Source organism: Protopterus annectens, chromosome 10.part0, assembly GCF_019279795.1.
Source record: "Protopterus annectens isolate FY-2018-M chromosome 10.part0, PAN1.0, whole genome shotgun sequence".
Taxonomy (NCBI): domain Eukaryota; kingdom Metazoa; phylum Chordata; order Ceratodontiformes; family Protopteridae; genus Protopterus; species Protopterus annectens.
The window spans coordinates 571,993,026-572,016,663 of record NC_056744.1 but is presented as its reverse complement, the minus strand read 5'-3'; the positions used below and the strand labels follow the sequence as shown (position 1 = coordinate 572,016,663).

At 42.3% G+C, this 23,638-nt stretch overlaps 1 protein-coding gene across 2 annotated transcripts in view; it reads right to left on the bottom strand.

Moving 5' to 3' along the window:
• SZT2 (SZT2 subunit of KICSTOR complex) overlaps window positions 1-23,638 on the bottom strand; it is a 3,556,133-nt gene that overhangs the window by 1,816,325 nt on the left and 1,716,170 nt on the right. For both annotated transcript variants that reach the window (XM_044085412.1, XM_044085413.1), the window contains exon 41: window positions 20,569-20,689. In XM_044085412.1, coding sequence (XP_043941347.1) covers window positions 20,569-20,689 — 121 coding nt within the window. The remainder of the gene's footprint in view (window positions 1-20,568; window positions 20,690-23,638) is intronic.

The window sequence follows — 23,638 nt, the reverse complement described above, 5'->3', positions numbered from 1 at the left end:
CTCTGCCCACTGGTTTGGAGGAAGGTCTGGAAACCCGCTTGGGTTGGCAGTGAATGGAAATAAAATTTGTACCCCTGGGATACAATGTTGAGGACCCACCGGTCCTGTGTAATGGACATCCAATTTTGTGCATGAAGGGCAAATTTTCCTCCTAGGGGCACAAGCATTGGACAGGGATGGGGAGTGGAGTAAAGAAGTCATTGCGAGTTCTTTTCCGTAAGGAGGTGGCTTATTGCTTGCTCCTTTAAGGGTTGGGGCACTCCATTGCTTATATCTCTGCATATCCTGAGACTGTAGTCTGGGTGGTCTGTTTCCCCTGGGTCTGGTTTGAGAAGGCCTGGAGGGGGCTGGAAAGGACCAGTGTTTGGAAGGGCAATGCCTACTGAATCTAGGGGATTGCACTTGTAAGAATTATTTAACAGTCTGCATAGACTTAGCTTTTTCTTCCATCTTTTTAAGAACCTTTTCTGCTTTGGTGCCAAACAAACTGTCCTTGTTCAAAGGAGCGTCTAGTAACTTTGATTTGACATGGTCTGGCAAGGTCTGCTCCTTGAGCCAAGCATGTCTTCTCAGTATAGATCCAGTGACTGCTGCCTGGCAAGATGCTTCTAGGGCATCAAAGCCACACTGCAAAGTATGCTTACTGACTTGGCTTGCAGTGTGCATAAGCTCCTGCAATTCTTTATTTTCTGCACAGTCTGTAAAGATTGCCACTTTTTGTTTAATAAGTTCCATAATATGCTGTTGGTACTTCAGCATGTGAAACTGGCAATTCAATGTTCTAATAGCAAGAGTTGCAGAGGTATATACCTTCTTACCCCATCTGTCCAAAACTCTGGAATCCCTGTCCGAAGGGGTGGGATTCTTGGCTGTAGCAGCCTTGATACATTCAAGCCCCTGGAAAATGATCTCTGGGGAAGCAGTAGGATTCTTAAAAATAAATTTGTGAGTGTCAGGTACTCTGTAGTACCTGTCTGGTTTCCTAGGAGCAGGAGGTAAAGTGTCAGGAGAAAGACTGAATTCCATAAAAACATCAACAACATCCAGGACAGGGGCTATTGGTAAAGGCCTGTGCTGAGGCAACTCTAGGAATTCTCTGAGTCTCTTTTTGGACTGAGGATAGTCTTGGCATTCCCAGGGGAAATGCTCCCTCAAGGTATGCAAGGTTTCACCAAAAGAAAAATCCTCTGGAGGAGAGGCAGAGGGAATGGATTCCTCTGCATCTGAATCCTCATAAGCAGATAACGGCATGTCTTCATAATCAGAAATCTCAGAGTCATTGGACTACTGGTCTATAGAAGCTGTAGGGGACTGGTATCTTTTTCTCTTAGCAGGGGAAGGCTGACTTGCCTTAATCAGAGTATTAAGGTCTTCTGCCATTTTTAAGCATTTGTTTTTGTGGCATGGGAGCAGGTGCATGCACTTTGTTCGTCAATTTTCTAGGCGTAGTGCTTACTCTGGGGCTAAAAACTTGGTAGTTTTGGTTAAAAAAGAAGTCGTCGGTTTGAGTCAAACATCGGTTGAGCGAAGAACTGCCTCAGAAGCCGGTGCCTGCACAGCGGCTCCGGACCCATCCAAGGTAGAGCCATCTGCAGGTTCCACAGTCAAAGAAGAGTCTCGAGGCATACCAGACTCCAAATGGGTCTCAGCAGAGGCCTCGAATCCATTGATGTGGGCATCAGGGGCTGTGAAAGCACCTCACTGAGTACCGGTGGACTGGCAACTAGCTTAATGGAAGCGTCGTTGGCTGCTTTCGACCTATGCGGTCTGTCTCTGTCTTTATCCTTACATTTTTTCCGGAAGATCGGTAGTCAGATGGCTTACCGAAGCCATTTCAGAATAAGGAGATCAACAGCAAAAGAATTTAGCGACAAAAAGATGGTTCGGGCATTAAACAAGGCACAAAACCGACAGCGAAGTACGTTGTGGTCTGGGCCTAAACAGGTGACGCAGTAAGAATGAAAGTCTCTGTGAGGTATTTGCTTTCCACAGATAAGACAATTGTTAACTTTTTCTGACATCGGTTAGAGCAAGAAAAAAGGATCCTCAACGGGGTACTTAACTTTAGAAGACTTCAGGATTATGCAATTCGTAAACGAAAATTCAGGTAGCGGCCAACCGGCACTTGCGAACTGCTTCTGCTTCGGGCTCCTCGGCAAGAAAGACCGATGTATTGGCATCGGCTGCCTGTTTTTATACTCCTGACGACCTGACGTCAGTCCTGGAGCGACAGCATCTGACGCAGAAATACTAAGTCTCTGGTATTCAGGCCAACTGAGGGCTACCTGCAGGCAGATAACCCAAGTGTGATGACTGCAACAGTGAAACACAAAGAACATGTGTTATTACTCTTCGAATAATGTTGGCAGTGATCAATCAGATATTTCTGGGCAATATTTCTGGCTTTGTGATTTGTGTGGGCAGTGGAGATGAGGGGAATGGCACAGTCAGAAATGTTATTACTGTTTTTACAATAATGCTAGCAGTGATCAACCAGACAGTTTGGGCAATCATGGTTTTGTGATTTGTGTGGAGCAACTTGTTTTGCTGAATGTTGAGGTAAAATAATATTACACAGCCATCAGATGTTATGGCTACACCTGCTGCGTGGGTACTGGAGTTGGATGGATGATGACAACTCACCATCTTCTCTTTGCTCAGTTTAAACAGTCACTGTCTAGCAAGTACTAGTGTGCTTTTGTGAGAAGCAAGATTGACTGCTTAACAGAACACCTGATATGCACAGGCACAATAGATGTAACTGGTGTGACTGTCTTCTGAGGAAGAAAATGACAAGCTGTCATTTGTTTATTATTCTGGCTTTGCATGACTAATGTGATTATGTGAAGCAACATGCAATATTTAAATTTGTGGCAACCATTTGTTTTTTAAACAAAGGTGAAATACATGACTACATTGTCAACCTCTTTTACCACAATCAGACATCTGAATTGTACATATAAATGGCTATAACTGCTTGGTGGAGGTTTTCTGGATGAAAGTAAATGACCCTAGTGTCACTTGCTCAGCTTACCATTCATGTCACAAAAAATAACGGATAAACAGATCAAGGAATATCCAAACCTTTAAAATATCTGGGGGCTGGTGGCCACCAAGGCTGTGTAAGTGGTGTTTGACATGGGCTTAGTAACTGCCTCGGCCATAAACCCCATCTATTGTAAAACCAGCACTGCTTCTGGGTGTACACAAAAGGTCACTATATGTGCATTGGGGGGGGGGGTCTGGTGCCATTGTCATTATTCCTTTAATGTTCTTCCCTAACCTTAGAGGTCACTATATCCTTTGTTGGGCTGAGGAAAAGTGTGGTCATTGAACTTTCTTCACAAACTTCAAAAGGGTGCACAAATGGTGCACAGTCCTTAGACGTAACAAGATGTAAACATTATTTGCAGTCTTTTTTTTTTTCATTTCCTCAAACTCAAACATCTTATGTACATACAGGTGGCTTTCTTTGGGGAAAGAATAAATAAACATGTTGTTTATATATACCTGACAGCAAATATTTCATTGTCTGTTTTTTCAGGTTTGAGCCATTCCAACATTAGAAGGGTACACTGTCTTTTGTGGTTAGGGGGTCTGGAGACAAGCTGTATATAAATATGATAGCAGCAGACTGAAATATGACCGTGGGCACATGTGCCTTAGTTTTAATTCTATTTTGACACCAGAGGGGGATACACAGAAAGTGACTACCTGTTTTGAGGTGGGGAGCTCCATCAAATCTTTTCGCATAGGGTACCAGTTTACTTAAGGCCAATCCTGCTAACAGTATGAGTATCTGCTCTCTTTAATAGCTATCACAAGCATGCTTAATAAGCAATTTTGGAAGGAGGAAATATACCGTTAAGTCATATGACAGGGCCTCTGGAACACTGCAATTTTTATCCTGTACCCTGCACAAAAAATGCAATTTTTAATTATAGGTTATAGGTTAATATTAGGCTAACTGGATTTGAGGGTGATTTTAAGCTTGGCATAGGATGTTGAGTCTTTCGGCTTTAGGGATCGCCACAGCAGAACTCCGGTCCGCTAATGACTGGTAGTTGATTTTTATGTGCCGAGTTACCAGCCCTGATGCACAACCTTCAACGAAGGTACGCCCATTCACGCATGTCTCCACGCAGAAGATGCTCTAGCTGAGAATCGAACCGGACAGCGTCTGACTGGGAGGCGACAACGCTACCGCAGTAATTTCCCCATGTTAAAAGCAAACCCTGCACCTTGTGTCTATTAGGTAAACACCTTAACCATTATGCCAGCCTCCCAATAATAAATAATTTCCAACACTGTATTTTGACAAAAAATGTTGTATCTACTTAGATATTCAAGTAAATTGACCAAAGGATAATAGCCTAGCAAAATATTAGAAGTACATGGTAAGAAAAGCAAGGTTAAGGCACTGCTCAAGCAATTTACTCTGTGCCTGGTTTTATCATTCAGTTTTAAAGCCTGACTAAATGAATTCTGAGTTAAAAACAATTGGGCAGAAAACGTTTCAGTGATACAGAAAAATAATCAACAGATGTGAGAAAAGATGAAAAATTACCCTTTTACATGTATAACTCAATGATTACAATGTTTTGTTCTGTATGGCTGTTTTCCTCCTATTAAGGGTTTGTTCTGAAAATTAATTTAAATATGTAACAAGTTTAAAATGACTTGGTTATTTAAATGTTTTTAAGTCACCTAACTGCATGTTTATAAAATAAGAAGAAACACATAACACATTTAGTTGTGACCATTTTCATGACAGTGGTGCTCTTACCACAAGTTCTATCAGTTTGTGTTCCTAGCATTTAAGGGGTTTTGGAACTGAATGCTATTGCTAAGTAATTGTGGAGGGAAGAACAGCACTTCATTAACTGATCTGTACATGTATTTATCAGTAAAAGCGGCACAGGTAATTAGGGTTTGACTATAATCTGATCAAGATGGAGTGACAAAATGAATGCTAATATGTATGTGTTGCACTACTTGTGACATTTAGAGGCCAAGAACAGTACTGAACAAAGCTTAGTCTGCACTGCCTTTAATGAAACTCGAAATAAAAGCATATCTTTCTGGAAATCTATGTGACTAATACAAGATGCAGCATCTGATATAAATTAGTGAGTTGTGGACTTGGGTAAAAAGCCTGTAATTTTCCTGCAATTTTTGCAAAATGTTTCTGCACTTTTTGATAAATGTTTCTATAATTTGCTAGTAGCCCTACTCATAAGACAGCTGCATCATCAACTTCACTTTATAATTATGAAGGAAAAATATGTATGACGGTACTTGTGAGAACTACGCTATACAAATTTTCACAACACAGCTGCATGACCAATAGCTTCTCAAACAGTGAAACGAAATGAAAAGGATATGCTAAGTATTACTTTACATGTCAGCCTCACTCCATCTTTTACTACCTGAGGAGGCAAAAGACCAACTTTGAAAATCAGTAAAATCAGTGCAACACAAAACATGGTTAAAACCTTAATACTACAATTTACATTTATACCATAAGGCCTACAAAAACTACAAGCGCTGTTTGGCTCTCTGCTGGTGAAATGAAACAAAGAAAAAAGAAAAGTAATCCTCTTTCTTTCTGTGGCCGATGTGTAATTGCTTAAACTGACAGAGCTGCTTTCTGTTCCATTTCGTTTTCTGTTTTGAGAAATCCATTTGGCCTGGTGTTTTTGTTCTAGATGCCAGACAAACAAATTACTTAGAATGTTTTTTTTTCATTGGTTAGTATGTTTCTTGAGTGATAATAAAGGTACTTTTCCGTTATCGGGGCAACAGCTGTAACAAGGTAGCACGCGCACGCAATGATCGTTCAGCTGTTAGCTGTGAAGTACTGTAATTTTTTTTCTTTTCTTGTCTCGCTCTTACTGCTTTCGGTTGATGATTTCTTACAGAATAGTGCATTATAGAAGTAGACTGAGTTTTGTGAATGGGCTTTTACTGTGAAATCAATAGTTATTAATAATTACTAGGTTATGGGCAATAACTTAATTCAGTAACATTCAGAGCATGTATGCAATATCATACGTCATATGGAAGCAAACTACTACATTGCTACAAGGTAAACTCTGTGACAGACGCTAGTCATACTTGGTGGAAAGACACTGCAAAACTAACTAATTAAATAACTAAAATCAATACAATCGCAGTCCATTCCTACTACAGCTTTTTGCACAATCTTATTACTACCACTGGGACGCTTTTCTTGTTGAAACAGTCGGTTTACACCGCCTTTCTTCCCATGAAGCTTGTGTGCTATCTACTTTTAATTGTAGCTCCTAGTTTAGGGGGGTGGCCATGGTCTTCTTGCACAGAAATGTAAACATTTGGAATAACTCTTGACTTCATTCAATAAACGGTAATGTTTGTTGAAGCATTTGGGTTTTTGTTTGAGTTTTGCTGTTACGACTTGCTTGTCACTTGCAAGGTACTAGCATTTTTGTCCATTACTTTGTCTTGTATCTTATCGTAAACGTCCGTGGATGAAAATTTTAACTGAATACTATGTCGTACATTTTTGGCTATAGTTGGTTGCATTACAGTTTTTCTTGTCTGAGTTTTATCTATTTTCTAAAGCAGGTTAATGATAACGGTACTATTGGTGATTGTGCATGTGTGTAGTTCTCATTCTTTGGTCTTCTGTGAAGGGATGAAAAATACTTAAAAATGAAAAAAATGGTGTTTGCCAATAAAATTATTTGCTGATTAAAAGCTGTTCATTACAGAAACATCTCTTCATCATTTGGTAATTCCCAGACAGTAAAAGACATGAGGTGCGGGAAATAAGAACAGTAAATGTGACAGGAAAATAAATGTACGTCAGTCAGATCAACATCAGCAGCAGTGTGATCTTTGCCAGCATGTGCTTACATTCCAAGTGATTACTACAGCTGTTGCCCCGAGAACGGAAAAGTACCTTCTAAAATAAACAGAGTATATATCTGTGGCCTTGTCTTCAGTGATAAAAATCTAGGTCCACAAAAACTACAAGCACTGACTCCATGTTGGTAATTTTTCTCACCTACCTTCCCACATTCCTTGCTCTACGTTTTATAGGTTCATAGGTAAGTACTAGGCTATCTGCTTGAAGGCATTTATAAGCCTAGCCGGAATTGTGTTGGCTTTCACCGCCCCCTTAGATTAGTTCTCTATGCCTCTGTCCAGCAGAGCCATTGAAGTGATCCCCGGGGTAATCTTTCTATTTTCCATCCATTCATCGAGGTTTCTCTTGAAGAGTGTTAGTGAGGAGCTCTGCCTAATGTAGATTGGAATCTTGTTCCAGAGCATGGGAAGTCTCTGGGAAAGGAATCTATCCCCTCCAGCACGTCCTATTTATTGTTGTGGTGAGGTTTAGATCCCTAGAGAGTGTGGCTCAAGGGGATACGGTTTTCTTTAGGTGGAGCATGTCCATCAATTCTGGGTTGGACATGGCCTTGTATGTCAGGCATAGATCACCTCTGAGTAGACGGTATGCAACCGAGTACAGCTGGAGTTTCTTCAGTCGGGCTGCATAGGGCATCTGTTGGAGGCCAGTGATCCTCTTGGTGAGGTACTTCTGTGGTCTTTCCAGTTGTTGCAGGTGTCTTGTAAGGTACATCCCAAATGGGGCATTGTACTCTATGATGGGTCTGATGGGTGATGCATAGAGGGGCACAATGACCTCTTTTGATCTGGATGCAAACCCTTGTGTGATTAGGTTCGCCACACAGAAGGATTTCCTAACCACTTTGGCAATGTGATTATCAAAGGAGAAACTGCTATCTACTTGGGTCCACAGATCCCTTATTACGTCTTCCGTATTTAGGGGGCTACCACCTATGTGGTAGTTTGTGGGTACTTTGTTTTTTCCAAAGGAGATGACTATGCACTTTTTGGCATTTAACTTGAGGCCATGGTTTTGACACCAGGTATCTGTCTCAGTGAGACCCTTTTGGAGGATGTCTGTATCAGCCAGAGAGTCAATTATAGCCCCTAGTTTGCAGTCGTCTGCAAACTTGGTCAGCCATAGACCTCCTGTGCTTGCCTGTACCTCTGAGAAGTATATGCCAAACAGAAGGGGTCCTAGGACTGAGCCCTGGGGAATGCCACTTGTAACCGGTTTAGAGTCAGACCTAGCTCCTGCAACTCTTGCCATGTGGGTACTGTCCATGAGCCAGTTGGCAGCCCATCTCATGACGTAGGGGTTTATGTTCAGGCTGGTGAGCTTGTCTATAATACCAGAATGGGGAATGGTGTCGAAGGCCTTTGCGAAGTCTAGGTAGGCTGTGTGGACCACCTTTCCCTCATCTATAGCCTTGGTAACTGTCTCAAAGAAGTCCACCAGGTATAGGAGGCATGATCTGCCCTTAACAAAGCCGAACTGTGCAGGGTCCAGTGTTTGGAGGTTCCCAATGTCTCTTTTAATGAGATCCATGATGATGTGCTCCACAGCCTTGCAGACCAAGCTAATCAGGCTTATAGGGCGATAGTTCCCCAGGATCTGTTGTGGCTCCACCTTTGTGGAGCGGAATAACCGTTGCTGTGCACCACTCTATGGGCACGTAGCCTGTGGAGAGGCTAAGTTTGAACAGTGTGTTTAGGTGAGGGGTTAGTTCATCTTTGAGCTCATGTAGGACGCAGCCTGGGACACCGTCCGATCCCATTAATGCTGCGTTTTTGGCTTTGGAAAGGGCTGTTTTAACATGAGTGTCTGTGATTTCAGGTGCACTACATTCTTCTGGTATGGTTATGGGCCCTTTTGGGGGTGAGAGGGGGGTAAAGTTTGCACTGAACCTGTCTGCCAGGATGTTGGCGATATCAGTCGGATCGGTGTATTTTCTGCCATTCTGCACCAACTCCGAGCAGATCTGAGAATTGCCTCGTAGATTCTTGACATAGCTAAAGAATGCCTTATGGTTATCTTTGTAGTCCTTGGCAATTTTTCTTTCGAAGTTAGCCTTGGATGATTTTATAAGGAATTGTAGTTTCTTGTTGATACTGATCAGGGATGTCTTACCTTCTTGGGATTTTACTCTTTTCTGTACTAGTTTCCTCTTTCTATTGTATAGCTTGTTTATGATAGGGGTCCCACCAGACTGGTTTCCTTTTCTTGGAGGAGTGAGTCTTGGTTTTGCTTGGGATAGCACGATCCATGCAGTCTTGTAGGTGCCTGTAGAGTGCATTAGTAAAGGATTTTGCAGCTTGGGCAGCGTTATCCTTTAGCAAAGGGGCTTTGAAACTTTCCAACTCGGTCTTAAGTAAAGTGAAGTTTGCTTTTGAAAAGTTTTTCACAGTGGTTTCTTTGACTGGGGGTGGGGATGGGGATGTGGATATCCAAAGTGATTAGTTTATGTTCAGATCTAACCAGCAAGGGGTTGACCTCCGGTGTGGAACACCAGTCACCCATGTTGGTGATGACCAGGTCCAATATGTTGTCACCTTTGGTGGGGGTGCTGACCAGTTGATCCAGGGCATTTTGAGTTTATAAATTCTAGGAAATGTTGGGCAAGGGAGTTAGTACTTGAGTAGTTCTCCAAGTTAATGTTTGGGTAATTGAAATCACCCAATATCAGGGTGTTTAGTAGGACCATTATGTTTCTCAGTGTTTCCAGAAATGTGGAATGGGGTCCTGGATATGGTGGGTGATTTATAGCAAGCTACAATTTGAACTGCACTTTTGCCTGTTGTTAGTTGCACGTGGATGATCTCTGAAGCATCGTGCTGTGCCACTAACCTGGAGGTGTAGGTATCTTTGATGAATATCTTTTTTTTCCAAAATTTCATCTCTCTCTTAAATCTTCCTTCACCATCTCCTCACTCAACAACACTATAATATATATATATATATATATATATATATATATATATATATATATATATATATATATAAAACACTATAATAGCTATACTACAATAATATATATATATATATATATATATATATATATATATATATATATATATATATATATATATATATAATATATAATAGAAACCCATACCAAGCTCCTTGGAGTAATTATAGATGGCCAACTGAAATTTGACCTTCACATACAACACAGTATAAAGAAAACTCATCAAAAGCTTGGTCTTCTTTATAGAAATAAAACATTTCTCACTCCTGAAACTAGAATAACCCTTGCCAATGCCTATCTCCTCCTTAATATTTTTTATAGTGCACAAATCTTTACTAACCTTCAGTCTACACTTCTCTCTAAACTTGAATCTACCTATAACAAAGTGGCTAGATTTGCTGCTAACTTGTCTTACAAATCCCATCACTGTCTTGCCCTCAAGTAACTACACTGGCTTGACTTTCAAAACCATCTCAAATATATCCAACTTCTCACCGTTCACTTCATTCTCAACAAACCATATTCCTGTCCTAGCCTCTCCTCACTGGTCTCCTATTACTCTCCCACTTGATCTTTAAGGAGCTCAGATCAACATCTTCTACAAATTTACAAACCTAATAAGTGTGCAGGACAAAACCTATATAGCTACACTCCATCCATTTTTCTGGAACAAGCTTCCCTTGACTCTAAGAAGCCTATCCCAGACTCATACTTTCGAAATCTCTCTTAAACACTACCTTACCAATCTCACTACTTGCCCCCGTAATCTCCCCACTCTAACCTAGTACACATCTTGGTCTCTTCATATCTCTCTTATCCCTTCACTCAGCTTACTACTCATCTTTTCCTCCCTCCCTATTTCCTGTCTAACCTCCTCTTCCCCTTACTTCTTCCTGTCACCATTTACCTTTTACCTTATGACCTGCTCCTTTCTACCCAACTCTTGACTGTATGAATTATTTTTTAATTCTTTCTTCTGTCTTTGGTCCCACACTTATTTAGTGCTAATTTCTGCTTTATATATTTGTATTAACAGTTTGATTTATGAAAGTTTGAATATTTACAACAGTTTGACTCGTACAGTCTTTAAACTGTCTGTCTATTGTATCGTATATAACACATTACTGTGTGGAGATTTTCTCCATGGGCCTCCGCTGAAAATGGACGTGTATCCAGTCGGACTATCCCGGTCAACAAATATAAAATAAAACAAAATAAATATGGATACGCCCCCACCTTTTGTATTTCAGTCCTGGTTTTGTGGCCGAAATGTATGGTACGAGTTGCAGCCTGGTAGTGCTGGGGTGCTCTCTGGAGCCTTAAACCAGGTTTCTGTTACTGCACATATATCGATTTTCTCCATACTGAGGAGTGCCTCGAGTGTGTGTATTTTGAGGTATAGACTTCTGGCATTGAGCAGCATTACCCTCAGTTTTTTTGTTACTTGTGCTATTTACAGCGGTGGGTTTGTCTTTTGAGCCTTGCCTAAAAAAGGCACTATGTGGGTGTGGCAAGAGCCTTGGCCAGTATTCGAAAGCCTAAGGGTGACAGGTGCAAGCCGTCTCTAGTGAAGCAGCGTGGCTTATCAAGCATGTCATCCCCAGGCTGACAGACATTGAATCTCCTTTGAATGACACCAGAAGCTTAGCCAATTGTTGAAATTGATAATTTTTTCTTTATACCGTGGTATCATTCTTGGTGAGGGCAGGATGCTACTCAAGGTCAGGGTCATACTGGCCTGGGCTACGTGATCAGAGAGCTCTTCCATGTCTCTTTTCATGTAGTCCAGGCTCAGGTCATTCACACCAACATGGACAATGACACAGTCATATTTGTACTTGTTCTGGAGTGACCTGAGTGCTTGTGTTATGTGGCATTTCCTGGCACCTGACAGGCAGCTAACAGTAACCTTCTCTTTGTTCAGCCTACTGAGTGGGACATCAGTGTGCCTGACTATAGAGTCACCTATTACTAGTGTGTTGGGTATGTTATTTTGCCTTACAGGCTGTGATTGCATGGCACACTGGTTTTGTGAAGTATGTGCTTCATGGTTTGTGTTGAGGTGGTGGAGGTTGAATGGGTGTCTACTTTGGAGGTCTCTGTTGCTTTTGCAGATTTTTATTTAGAGCCTCCAAGTATGTTTTTGTGTGTTTTTTGCCGGTGCTGGTTTCATAGGTCTATGTGAGACTGGTGATGTGATGCAAGTAGTTCCCTTCTCCTCTTGACTGTCTGGTCCAGTCTTGGGTTGAGAGAGCTTAGCCTCCAGTTTGGCTGTATAATTTCATCTCCCGCATGCATTGGTGTTTAGTTGTAGGAGGACAGGGTTGTCTGTGTACATGAGGCAGTTGTAACATTGCCTCAAAATGCCCAGATTCACCAGTTGGACCGGTGATTTTGAATGTAAACTGAGCTTTGAAAGCTCATCCCTTTCTACGCTACTGCTGACATCTTTAATTATTTATTGCTTTTCCTTGTGCTTCTTTTGAAAAATAATGCATTTTGCCATTCATTGTCCATTTTGCTAATTTACTTGCTCTGAATTCATCATCTTGCTAACTGTTGCGTAAAGTAGTATATTTTACATTCCAGCAAGCTCTCTTCTGTGTTTTTACAACAGGACTGAGGATTTTCCATCTAGTGGCAGTAGGTGGTAGCCTGGACTATAGAAGTTGAAAAACACACTAGAAAGCCCTGAGTGCAGTCGTTTTATTGGTCAAAGGGCTTATCAGTCATTTACTTTATTTTTAATACCTGCATAAATTCGGCTCCTGGCTCATTTCCATGCTTGTATAAGCTATTTAAAGTACACTTCTGTTGATATCTTGAATTACTTACTGCCTCTCCTTGTACCTTTCTTTATGTTTGTTTAATTTTTTTATGGTAGCACTGCATCTGGGACACTGTTTTCTGTGTTTTTACATTGGGACAGGGATCATTCATCTCGTGGTAGTAGGTGTTTACCTGGTCCATCTGAGTTGGGGAACTCACAAACAGGCTTTAAGTGTAGTAATTGTATTGGCCAGAGGGCTCAGGAGTTAGTTTTCTGTATTTTTGGTGCTGATATAAATTTGGCATGTTTACGAGGAACTGCTTACCATGTTAGTGCCCTGTACTACATAAACATCTAGAAGCAAATTTTCCCTGTAGAATTGCCCACAAATCAGTACTCTGTAAAGCAGTAAGTATAAACAAATACCTTCCGCACTAACAAGCTTAGAGCAGCTAGTTTGCGTGCTGAATGAGAATACCATTAAGTTTAGTAGAATTTAATATTTTACAGCCCAGTCTGCTTCGAATCCCCCAACAAAAAAAGCACCCTTAATAGCCTTCTGTTAACTCCCTTATGCCACGCCCACACCCTTGCAGTTCACCAAATAGGAGGACTGGGCAACAAAGATATATAATTTCCTAACTTCTCTGCAGACAGCCTGGTGGACATGGGCAACCTGACACAATGTAGCAGCTGTTGCAAGTTTACTGACAATCTCTTTTAATTGCTTAAAGTAACAAAGTACACAAGAGGTTTACATACACAATGTCACTGGAGGCTAAACTCAAGCATACATCAGCTTGACAAAACCAAGCACACAGCACACACATAGAACAATGCATAATGAGGCACTAAAACGCAATCTTCCTAAATGACAAAGACCTCCAAGACTGCCCATCAGCAAAGATTATCCTCAGCAAACACAAAAGCACTCAACAAAAGCAAAATCTAACACTACTGACTCAGCAAAACTTAGTGCAGCCCCAAATACAAAGGCCATAAGGCAAGCAAACACACTTCTCAGGACTATAGTCATAGGGGACTCCATTGTAAGACATACTGATGACCCTCTAACCAGGCTGAACAAGGAGAAGAGAACAGTTAGTTGTCTATCTGGAGCCAGGATCCACCAAATTACACACGTACTTAAGTCACTGTACCAATATGATTCCATCATGGCCCATGTAGGTTTAAATGACCTGAGACGTACCACCCTGGACTATATGAACAGAGGGACACTGTAGATCTTTCTAACTATGTGTCTCATGCTGGTATGAGCCTAGCACTGAGCAGCATATTACTTTCACCAAGGAAAATGCCACAACACGAACAAAACATGACTAATTTTAACAACTGGCTGAGTTTCTGGTACCATTCTAAGGGCATTCAATGTCTGTCAGCATGGGAAAACATGGTTAGCAGACCACGTTTTTTGCCAAGGATGCTATGCACCTGTCCCCTATTGGTTTTCAAATACTAGCTAAAACTTTAGCCTCTCACATAGAGCCTTTTTTAGGCAATGCCAAATTGACAAACCTATCAACACAACTGAACCTCAAGGTGTTACTGTTCAAAGCCAGGAACCTAAACAAACAACTAAAGTCCCTCCAAGCCCTTTAACCCTAGAGAATATAGACATCTCTGCAGTTACCAAGACATGGTTTAAAGCTGCTGAGAGTACCATGGCAGAGCAAGGTTTCAGTGCCTTCAACATTTTTAGACTACTAGATGCACAAACAGGGAATAAAGGTGGAGATGACTTGATATGCATCAATAACACACATACCTCAAAGGTTGATTAAACAGGATGACCTGCTGGAATTTCTCCACGTGCAAATCACTGTAGATAAAATCCTGTACCATACCCTAGTGAGCTACAGGTCACCCTCTATATCCCACAAAACTTAGTGCGCATACTTAGACCTACTGGAGACAATCAACATCCAACCTAACACCTTACTGATGGGAGACTTTAATTACCCTCTACAGACTAGGAAACCTGCATGGTTTCAAATCTGAATGCATAGAGATTCCTGGACTTCATAAATGTAAAAGTACAGTTGTGTACACTTACCATAAATGTAGATGTTCGAGTGTATTCACTGTTGCAGTCATCACTTGTGGGTTATCCCTGCTGGGTAGTCCTCTGCCATCCCAAATACCAGAGTAAAGATTTTCCCTCCTGCGTTGGCTGCAGGTCACCAAGGACTGATGTCAGGTCGTCAGTGGTATAAAACAGAGCAGCCGACGCCATTACATCAGTTTTTCTTGCCCCAACCTATAGGAGCCCTGCCCAGAAGACCAGAGGAAGGCCAACCTGGGGAATGGCTATACGTATAGATAGGAATGAAGGAAAGAGTGAGAGAAATAGAGGGGGAATGAGGGAGGGAAAACAGGCTGCAACAGTGAATACACTCGAACATCTACATTTATGGTAAGTGTACACAACTGTACTACGTTCTTCGTGTTTCACTGTTGCAGTCATCACTTGTGGGAAGATTCCCAAAGCTGAAGGTAGGGTAGATGGTAGAAGGTTAAGGAAAATAAGGACAGGGTAGCACTACTCTAAGTAGGACCTAGCATGCCCTGCAGGACTGCAGAGGTAAAGCTAGTCTGGGTTTTGGAGAAAAGAGGCAAATGTTAGTGCTTGGTGAAGGTGTGGATGGAGGACCGAGTGGCAACTTCCAGGATGTCCTTGGTAGGAACCCCCCTGAGGAAAGCAGTGGAAGTCGATGCTGCCCTAGTGGAATGGCTATGGACAGGCTTGGGAGTTTTCCCATGGAAGAGGTAGCAGAAATGGATAGAGCTGGATATCCATTTAGAAATGGTCTGCTTGGAGATAGGTTCTTCTCTGCCCCTGGGGCGAAGCTGACCAGGAGCTGGTCAGTCTTTCTTAGAGGCTTGGTTCTATCCAGATAGTATCTAAGTTGTCTGTGCACATCCAGTGAATGAAGGATTCTTTCCTCCCTGTTCTGAGGGTCAGGAAAGACGGTGGGAAGATGTATAGCCTGATTTAGAGTTATGTCAGACACCACCTCAGGCATAAAAGAAGGGTTAATTCTAAGAGACAACCTCTCTGCATGGAAAATAATGAAGGGTTCAATGGCCATGAACGCCTGCAGCTCGGAAACCCTCCTAACTGAGGTTATGGCCAGCAGGAAGGCAGTCTTCCAAGAGAGGTGTTTTAGTTCACAGAGATAGCTGGTTCAAAAGGAGATAGGGTACATTTTTCCAAGACATAGTTCAGGTCCTAGGAGGCAGGTGTAGGTGACCTCCTAGGTGGCCTGATGCGAGATATCCCTCTAAGGAATTGTTTTAGCATGGTATAGGAGAACAAAGGCTGCTTGGTATGGGAATGGACAGAGATAGCTGAAACATGGATCTTGATGGAAGAGTAAGATAATCCTTTTTGTACTAGCTTCGCCAGGTAGTCTAGAATCAGAGAGAGAGAGGCAAGGGAGCTGACTATACCCTTACTTTGGCACCAAGCATTGAATCTTTTCCATTTTGCTGAGTATGATTTCCTGGTGCTGGGCCTCCTGGCCTCCTTAATTATCTCTAGGACCTGCTTGCTCAACAGTTGGTTGTAACCCGCCGCTGGAGTATAAGCCATGCAGATAGGTTGAGAGTTTGCAGGTTGGGATGCAGTTCTGTCCCTTTTTCTTGGGTTAGAAGCCCTTATGTGAGAGGCAGGATCCTGGGTGGTTCCTTGGTTAGGCTGGGTAGCAAGGGGTACCAATGTTGCCTGGCCCAATTTGGAGCAATTAGTACAGCTCTTGGTCCTTCTTGTCTGATCTTTAATAGCACCCTTGGGATCACTGGCAAGGGGGAAAGGCATAAACAAACAGGTTGCCCCAGTAGAAGGAGACGGCATCCACCTTCCAGGCTTCTGGATGGGACTCCCTGGTGCAGCATTGGTCTAACTGTCTGTTCTGTACGGATGTGAAGAGGTCTACCTCTGGGGTCCCCCAAGTTTGGGTGATGGAGAGAGAAAGGTCTCCCTCTAAAGTTGCCATTCGTGGGGTTCCAGGACACTTTTGCTGAGGAGGTCTGCTAGGGTACTGTGCTCCCCTGGGATGTACTGGGCTATCAGATGAAGGCCCATCATTGAGGCAGTCTGCCAGAGGCGTATGGCTAGGCAACAAAGCGGGAAGGAGTGTGTCCCCACCTGCTTGTTGATGTACCACATGACTGTGGTACTGTCTGTTTTGATGAGGTGCACCCATGGTTTCAGGTGTCTCTTGAAGGCTATGATAGCCCTGAGTACTGCCATCATTTCCTTTAGGCTGATCTGTAGGTTTAGGTCCCTGGGGTCCCAAGTGCCTTGGGTGCACAGGTCTCCTAACTGTGCCCCTCAGGCTTTGTGTCTGAGACATCCGTGGTGATGGTCTGGCCTTGGGGAAGAATTAGAAAGGGTTGGTGCTTGTTCAGTTTGCAGACTTCTGTCCACCATAGAAGTTCCTGTCTCAAGCAGGGAATCAGAGGCAGTTTTAGGTTCCACAGACTGACAGTGCTGGCACCACAGGTTTTTGAGGTACCATTGCATTTTTCTCATGTGTAGTCTGGCCAACGGCACTACTAGGATGCAGGATGTCATGTACCCCACAGCTTGAAGGAACTTCCTTGCTGTGAGGTGTGCTCTGCAAGCCAACTGGGAGAAGTAATGGGGCAGGAAACTTTGTTTTTCTGGAGAAAGAAAGGCTCTTTGGGTGGATGTGTCCAGGAGAGCTCCCAGGAAGGTGATCTGTCTGGTAGGCTGGAAATGGGATTTTTCCTTGTTGATGGTGAATCCCAGAGAGGTGAAGAGGGTTTGGACAAATTTTAGGTCTTGCAGGCGCTTTTCCTTGCTGTCTGCCTAGATGAGACAGTCATCCAGATAGGGGTAAATTTGAATGTTTTTCTGCCTGCAGAAGGCAATGACAGGGGCCAGGCATTTGGTGAAATCCCTGGGAGCAGTAGATAAGCCAGAGGGCAAGGCAGAGAACTGAAAGTGTTGTGAGCCTGCCCTGAAGTGAAGGAACCTCCTGCAGGACTCCCTTATAGGGATATGGAGGTAGGCATCTTTCATGTCCAGGGTGACTAGCCATGCATCTGGGTTCAGCATGGGCCAAGAGTTTTTGGAGGGTAAACATTTTGAATTTTGGCACTCGCAGTGAAAGGTTTAATGTGGAATAGGGTGTCAAGTGCCCTCTTTCCTGGGTGCCAGGATCAATCTTGAATAAAACCCTTTTCTGTTTTTTTCCTGGGGTACAGGCTCCACTGCTCCTTGAGCATAGAGTTTCTGAATTTGGCTTAAGGCCTCTGCCCACTGATTTTCTGGAATGCCTGGATACCCTGCTAAGATTGGATTCTCTTTGAAGGTGAATCTGTATCCTTGATAAATGATTTTAGGACCCATAGGTCCTTTGTGATGGATTGCCAATTATCTTTGAAAAGGGAAAGCCTTTCTCCTAACCTTTGGGGGGGGGGGGGGCAGAGGGGGGATGAGGAGTCATTGTGAGTTCTTAAGGTAGGGAGTGGACTTAGACCTCCCTACCCTTGGGGTAGTAGAGGTCCATTGTCTGGGCCTCTGCAGTCCTTTTAGTAGTTGTCTGGGGGGGGAGGTCTGTCCCTATGCCCTTTCCTTTGCACAGGCCTGGATTGGGAAGGAAAGGACCAGTGATTGGTGGGGAAGTTCCTGCTGAATCTGGGAGGTTGGACCTGGAGGAAATCCTTAACTGTTTGCATTGATTTGACCTTATCCTCCATTTTCTTGATCACCTCCTCCGCCTTAGATGCAAACAAGTGGTCCTTATCTAGGGGGGTGTCTGGGAGTTTGGATTTGACATGATAAGGAAGAGGTTGCTCTTTTACCCATGCATGTCTCCTAATGACTGACCACGCAACTGCAGCCCTGATAGAGGCTTCTAGGGCATCGTATCCACAGTGGAGGGAATGCTTTGCCTTTTGAGAGCTGGAGTGTAAGAGTTCCCCTAGCTCTCTAGATGTTGAATTATCTGGCAAGGAGGAAATTTTCTGCATTAATAGTTCCAAGGTATTCTGCTGATATTTTAACATATGGAACTGGCAGTTTAGAGCTCCAATAGCTAAGGTAGCAGAGGTGTACACTTTTTACCCCATCTGTCTGGAGCTCCATTATCCTTGTCAGATGGAATAGGTTTTTGGAGGAGCTAGCCTTAGCCCCTTTGGGTCCCTGGGTGATGACCTCTGGATCTGCTGCAGGATTTTTGAATAAGTATTTGTGGGTGTCCGGCACCTTGTAGTACCTGTCCGACTTTCTGGGTGCAGTGGGCAGTGCATCAGATGTGAAGCTAGACTCCATAATAACATCCTCTACCACATCTAAAACATCTACTACCACATCTAAAATGGGAGGAATGGCTAAGGTTTGTGCTGGGAAAGGTCCAGAAACTCACTTAGCCTTTTCTTAAACTGGGAATAATCCTGAGCTTCGCAATGGAAATGTTCCCTAAGGGTGTGTAAGGTCTCTCCAAAAGATAGATCCTCAGGGGGAGATGCAGATGGGATTGATTCCTCTGCATCTGAATCCTCAAATGTGGTAAGGGGCTGCTGTTCATTGTCTGAATCCAAAAATTCAGATTCTTCAGAGTCAGGTTCTGAGAGAATCACTGGGGAAATGTCCCTTTTCCTTTTAGCTGGGGTGGTCTGGTTACCTCTAATAAGTGAGATAAGATCCTCAGCCATCTTAAGAACCTGTTGTGACTGAACAGGTTGGGCTTGAGGGAGATGGCGAGTAGAAGTATTTTTTCTGGGAGTGGTCCTGCTTTTAGGCCTCTGTGATTCAATCGGCCTGGGTGAGGCTGTAGCTGGCGGCATTGGCATCGGTCTTTGTCTTGCATCGGTTGTCTGTAAAGCTTCTCAGAAGCCGGTGCCTGCAGAGTGGCTCCGGACCCAACGGCAGGACTGATAACCGAAAACTCGGCAGCTGTAGTCTGATCCGGTGGCGTACTGGACTCATAAAGGGTCTAGGTAGAGGACTGCATAGAAATAGAGTCGGTTCTCAGGGGCTGTGTACACAGCTCAATGAATTCCGTTGAGCTGCTGGTTGACTTCAGGGCAGTGTCGTCTGAAGGCCTAACTTTATGTGGTCTGTTCCTTTCTTTATCCTTTCTCTTTTTGGGGATATCCACTGTATGCTGACCGATGGACACCATTTTGTATTACGAAGGACTGTCTTTCAAATACCTAGCTACAAATTTTGCTCTACTGTGCATGGTCCTAGCATTAAAGAGGAAGCAGAACCGAGGACGTCGTGGTCTGGGCTTAAACAGGTTACACACAGGTTATGGAAGTCTTGGTGTGGTATTTGTTTCCACAGTGGAAACAATTGTTTACTTTTTTGGACATCAGTTAGTGCAAGAAAAAGGTCCCCAATGGGGTACTTAGCTTTAGTTGTTTTCTACTTCACCTTGGCAGCGGCCAACCAACGCACACGCAAACTGCTTCTGCTTCAGGCTCCACGGCAAGAAAGACTAATGTAATGGCGTCGACTGCCATGCTTTATACCACTGACGACCTGAAGTTAGTCCTTGGCAACCTGCAGCCGACACAGAAGGGAAAAATCTTGATGTCCACTTCTTGAACACATAGGGCTATAATAAAAGACTCAGTCATAATCCTCTTTTTATGCAATATCATGACTTCTTTCAATACATTTCAACTTGTAGGCTAATCGCCTAAAGCAGATGTGGTGGCAACTTTGAATAGTCTCAAATAAGGGCACACAGAAATAACACCTAACAACTCAGGTTTAAGAAAAGAACAGTGGCCAACACCACAGTCCAGAGCAACAGACAGACATCTACATGCATTATTTATTTGCTAATGCTAAGCAAAAGACTTGGAGACTATATGCTTTGCGATTGTAATATGTAAAGTCTTAATTTACTGTAATAAAGATTTCCATGAGAAGGATACCTGGTTCACTACCCTACAGATTTCTCCAATTTTCTTCACCACAGCCTGATGCAGATGAAGATATTCTGGTAATTCTCCTTTATCTTCTTCCAGGGAACCCTCCTTTACATACTTCAGATTTCTAAAAAGAGAATATAAAGGGAGTTTTTTGTTTAATATCCTTGCATTTGTAGAGTGCCATCCTTGCAAAATTACTAGCAACGCTAAAAAACAATTTGTGTAGGTACCAACCATAACACTAGATCTTCAAGTGTTATTAGTCAATAGATGATGAACTGATGACATTTTCAAACTTTACAAAGGCCTTTTACCACAACAGTTTCAAAGTCTTCTAAGCCCTCACCAGTATGTCATTATGCTGACGTCAACAGAAAATAACTGACAGGACAGAAATTACCAGTTTCATCAATTCTTACCCAATACAGGGCAAAGGAAACTCAGATAAAAATGATCAACAGGAAAGGCCCTGAATGAAACAAGAAAAGAAGACCAAGGAAAACCAGTGGAGATCCTACAGCAGAAATCAGTCTGTATTGCTATGGTAAATGCAGATAAGCTAACAGATCTATGACATGATCTCAAACAAATACGCTAGACTTCATTAAGTGCTGCAGAGAAACTGGCAACAATCAATTCAAAAGAGGCCTGTGAAAAAAAAAAATACTATGCCTCATTCTGGATTTAAACTGGGGGTCACACAAAGAATGCTCTGCGTGAAGATAATGCTTTTCAGCCAGGAAGTAATAGCACAAACATACTTCAGTAATACTAACTTAAAATGAGCAACATAAAGGTTCTGTAAGCACCCATCATAAGTCCAGATTTCTGAAGGTATCTCAACATCTTCTGAACATTCACTAACAGAGAAGCTCTCTTAGGAATAAAACTTCAGTAGTTCACCTTTTATCAGGGCACTTCCCCAAGCAATAATATCATACTCAGTTAGGAAATGTCTTTAAAGTGTTCTGCCTGTATGGGATCTTAGGAAATATAAGACAAGCAAATCTGAAGAACATTCCTTGCCAAAGTACTGTCAGCGGTCAGTCTCACTGCTTCCAGACAGCAAGACACTTAAACACTGGAAATGAGCTTTAGGGTAGCAATCCAATCATTAATGTTAGCCCTGTCAGATGTAAGGATGTCACTCTAATCTTATCAGGCAAGGGTAATTTATTCCACGTATTAGATAACCACTGAGTAATGAACATGTTGGTGGAGGTTTAGTTCTTTGGTTCTGGTGTTTGTGAAGCCATTCATCCTGTGAAGGTATAGCACATCTATTAAAGTGGGATATTTAATGCTCCGGAATTCCAGGCAGACATTTCCATGCAGGAGTCTGTGAGAAACAAAGTACAGGACAGGGCTTCAACTGTGACTTCACAGCTAATGAATTTTAAGCCAACAATGTTTTTGCTAACATTGTTATAAACAAATGTCAAACATTGCATATATTTTGCAATGAAAATAACTGACATTGGTGCTGTTTTCTGATGCTCTCGAGTGCACTTTTACTCATTCAAACCAAGTGCTTTCATAGATGCCACACTTGAACATAAGGTCCCTAATGCTTTATTAGTAACATTTTTCACTGCATTTCCACCTTAGCAATTATAGTTCTGGTTTTCATATATGTTTTTTTTTTACACACAGACCTGGTGAGGTAGCAGAATATTTAAAGATATAATTACTGAACTTGTTTATGATGTTAAGAGAAATGTTGCAACAAATGCTCTTTTGAAGAATCAAATGGAAGAAAAATACAGCACAGTTTTAATTTTAGAGTATACAAGTAATACAACCTAGTATTAGAGTGGGTGACACCAAAAAGAAGTTATGTATTCACCATAACGTTCCACCTGTGTTGTCCATTTTCATTTATTCTCGACATATGGGTTCGATTCCGAGAATCGGAACCGACTCAGCCGTGACTACAGCTCGCAGTAGCCAAAACCTCTTGAGCTTAACCCTTACCCACAATGCTCCTCTCCCAGTTACCAGAGACTGAGTTTGCAGAAAGACAGACAAGAGTGAAAAACCTAAATACCTTCATAGAGTCCATATCTGGGACCATTTAATAATAACAACACTAGTGACATATGCCCATTATCCATTCCACCAAAAACTTCAAAGGCAAGGGGAAGGAAGGAGGGGATTCAAGAAAAAATGAAAATGGACAACACATATAGAATGTTATGGTGAGCACAACTTCTTTATCTGATGTTGTCAATTTTCATTTTATACTTAACATATGGCACAGAGTTCCCAGCTACCTTAGACCTTGGGATGACTCAAGGAAGGACATTCGTAAGCACCACTGAACCAAACAATGCTCATCCCCTGGGGATCGGATACAATTTGTAATGAGTAATAAAGGTATGATGAGGAGAAGCCCAAGTTGCTGCTGCACAAATATCATCCATAGAAGTTCTAGACTGAAAAACTGCTGAAGTAGCTACAGCTCTTGTAGAATGTGCCTAAAGAGGCCTGAGGAATTTAATTTTCTATTTATTATAGATAAAATAAATAAATTCTTTGAGCCATCTGGCTAACTTCACTTTGCTCACTGGTTGGCCAAGTCTTGTAGATGGTAAATGACATGAATAGTTGGTTAGATTTTCTTAATTTCTTGGTTCTGTGTAGACAGAAACATAATTGTCTGTGAACATCTAATAAATGTAAGCAGTATTCATCTTTGTTAGCAAAATTGGAAAGGGATACCGGTAAATTAATAGTCTGAGTGATACTGGTCTCTGACACTACCTTAGGTAAAAAGGAAGGATTGGTTCTAAGTGAAACTTTATGGAAAACCAGGTAAGAAGGTTTACATGAGGAGGCTTGTATTTCTGAAATCCTTCTGGCAGAAGTTATTGCCACTAAGAATATAGTTTTCCATAATAACTTTAGATCACATTCAGCGGATGGTTCAAAGGGAGGTTGAATACTGGTTTGTAACACTAAGTTTAGATTCCAAGGTCGGGTAGGATCTTTGTAAGAGGGTTTTAACAAGAATGTTCCTTTTAAGAAGCCTTTGCAAAGCTTATGAGAAGCCAAGGAGGATTCTTCAAAACCA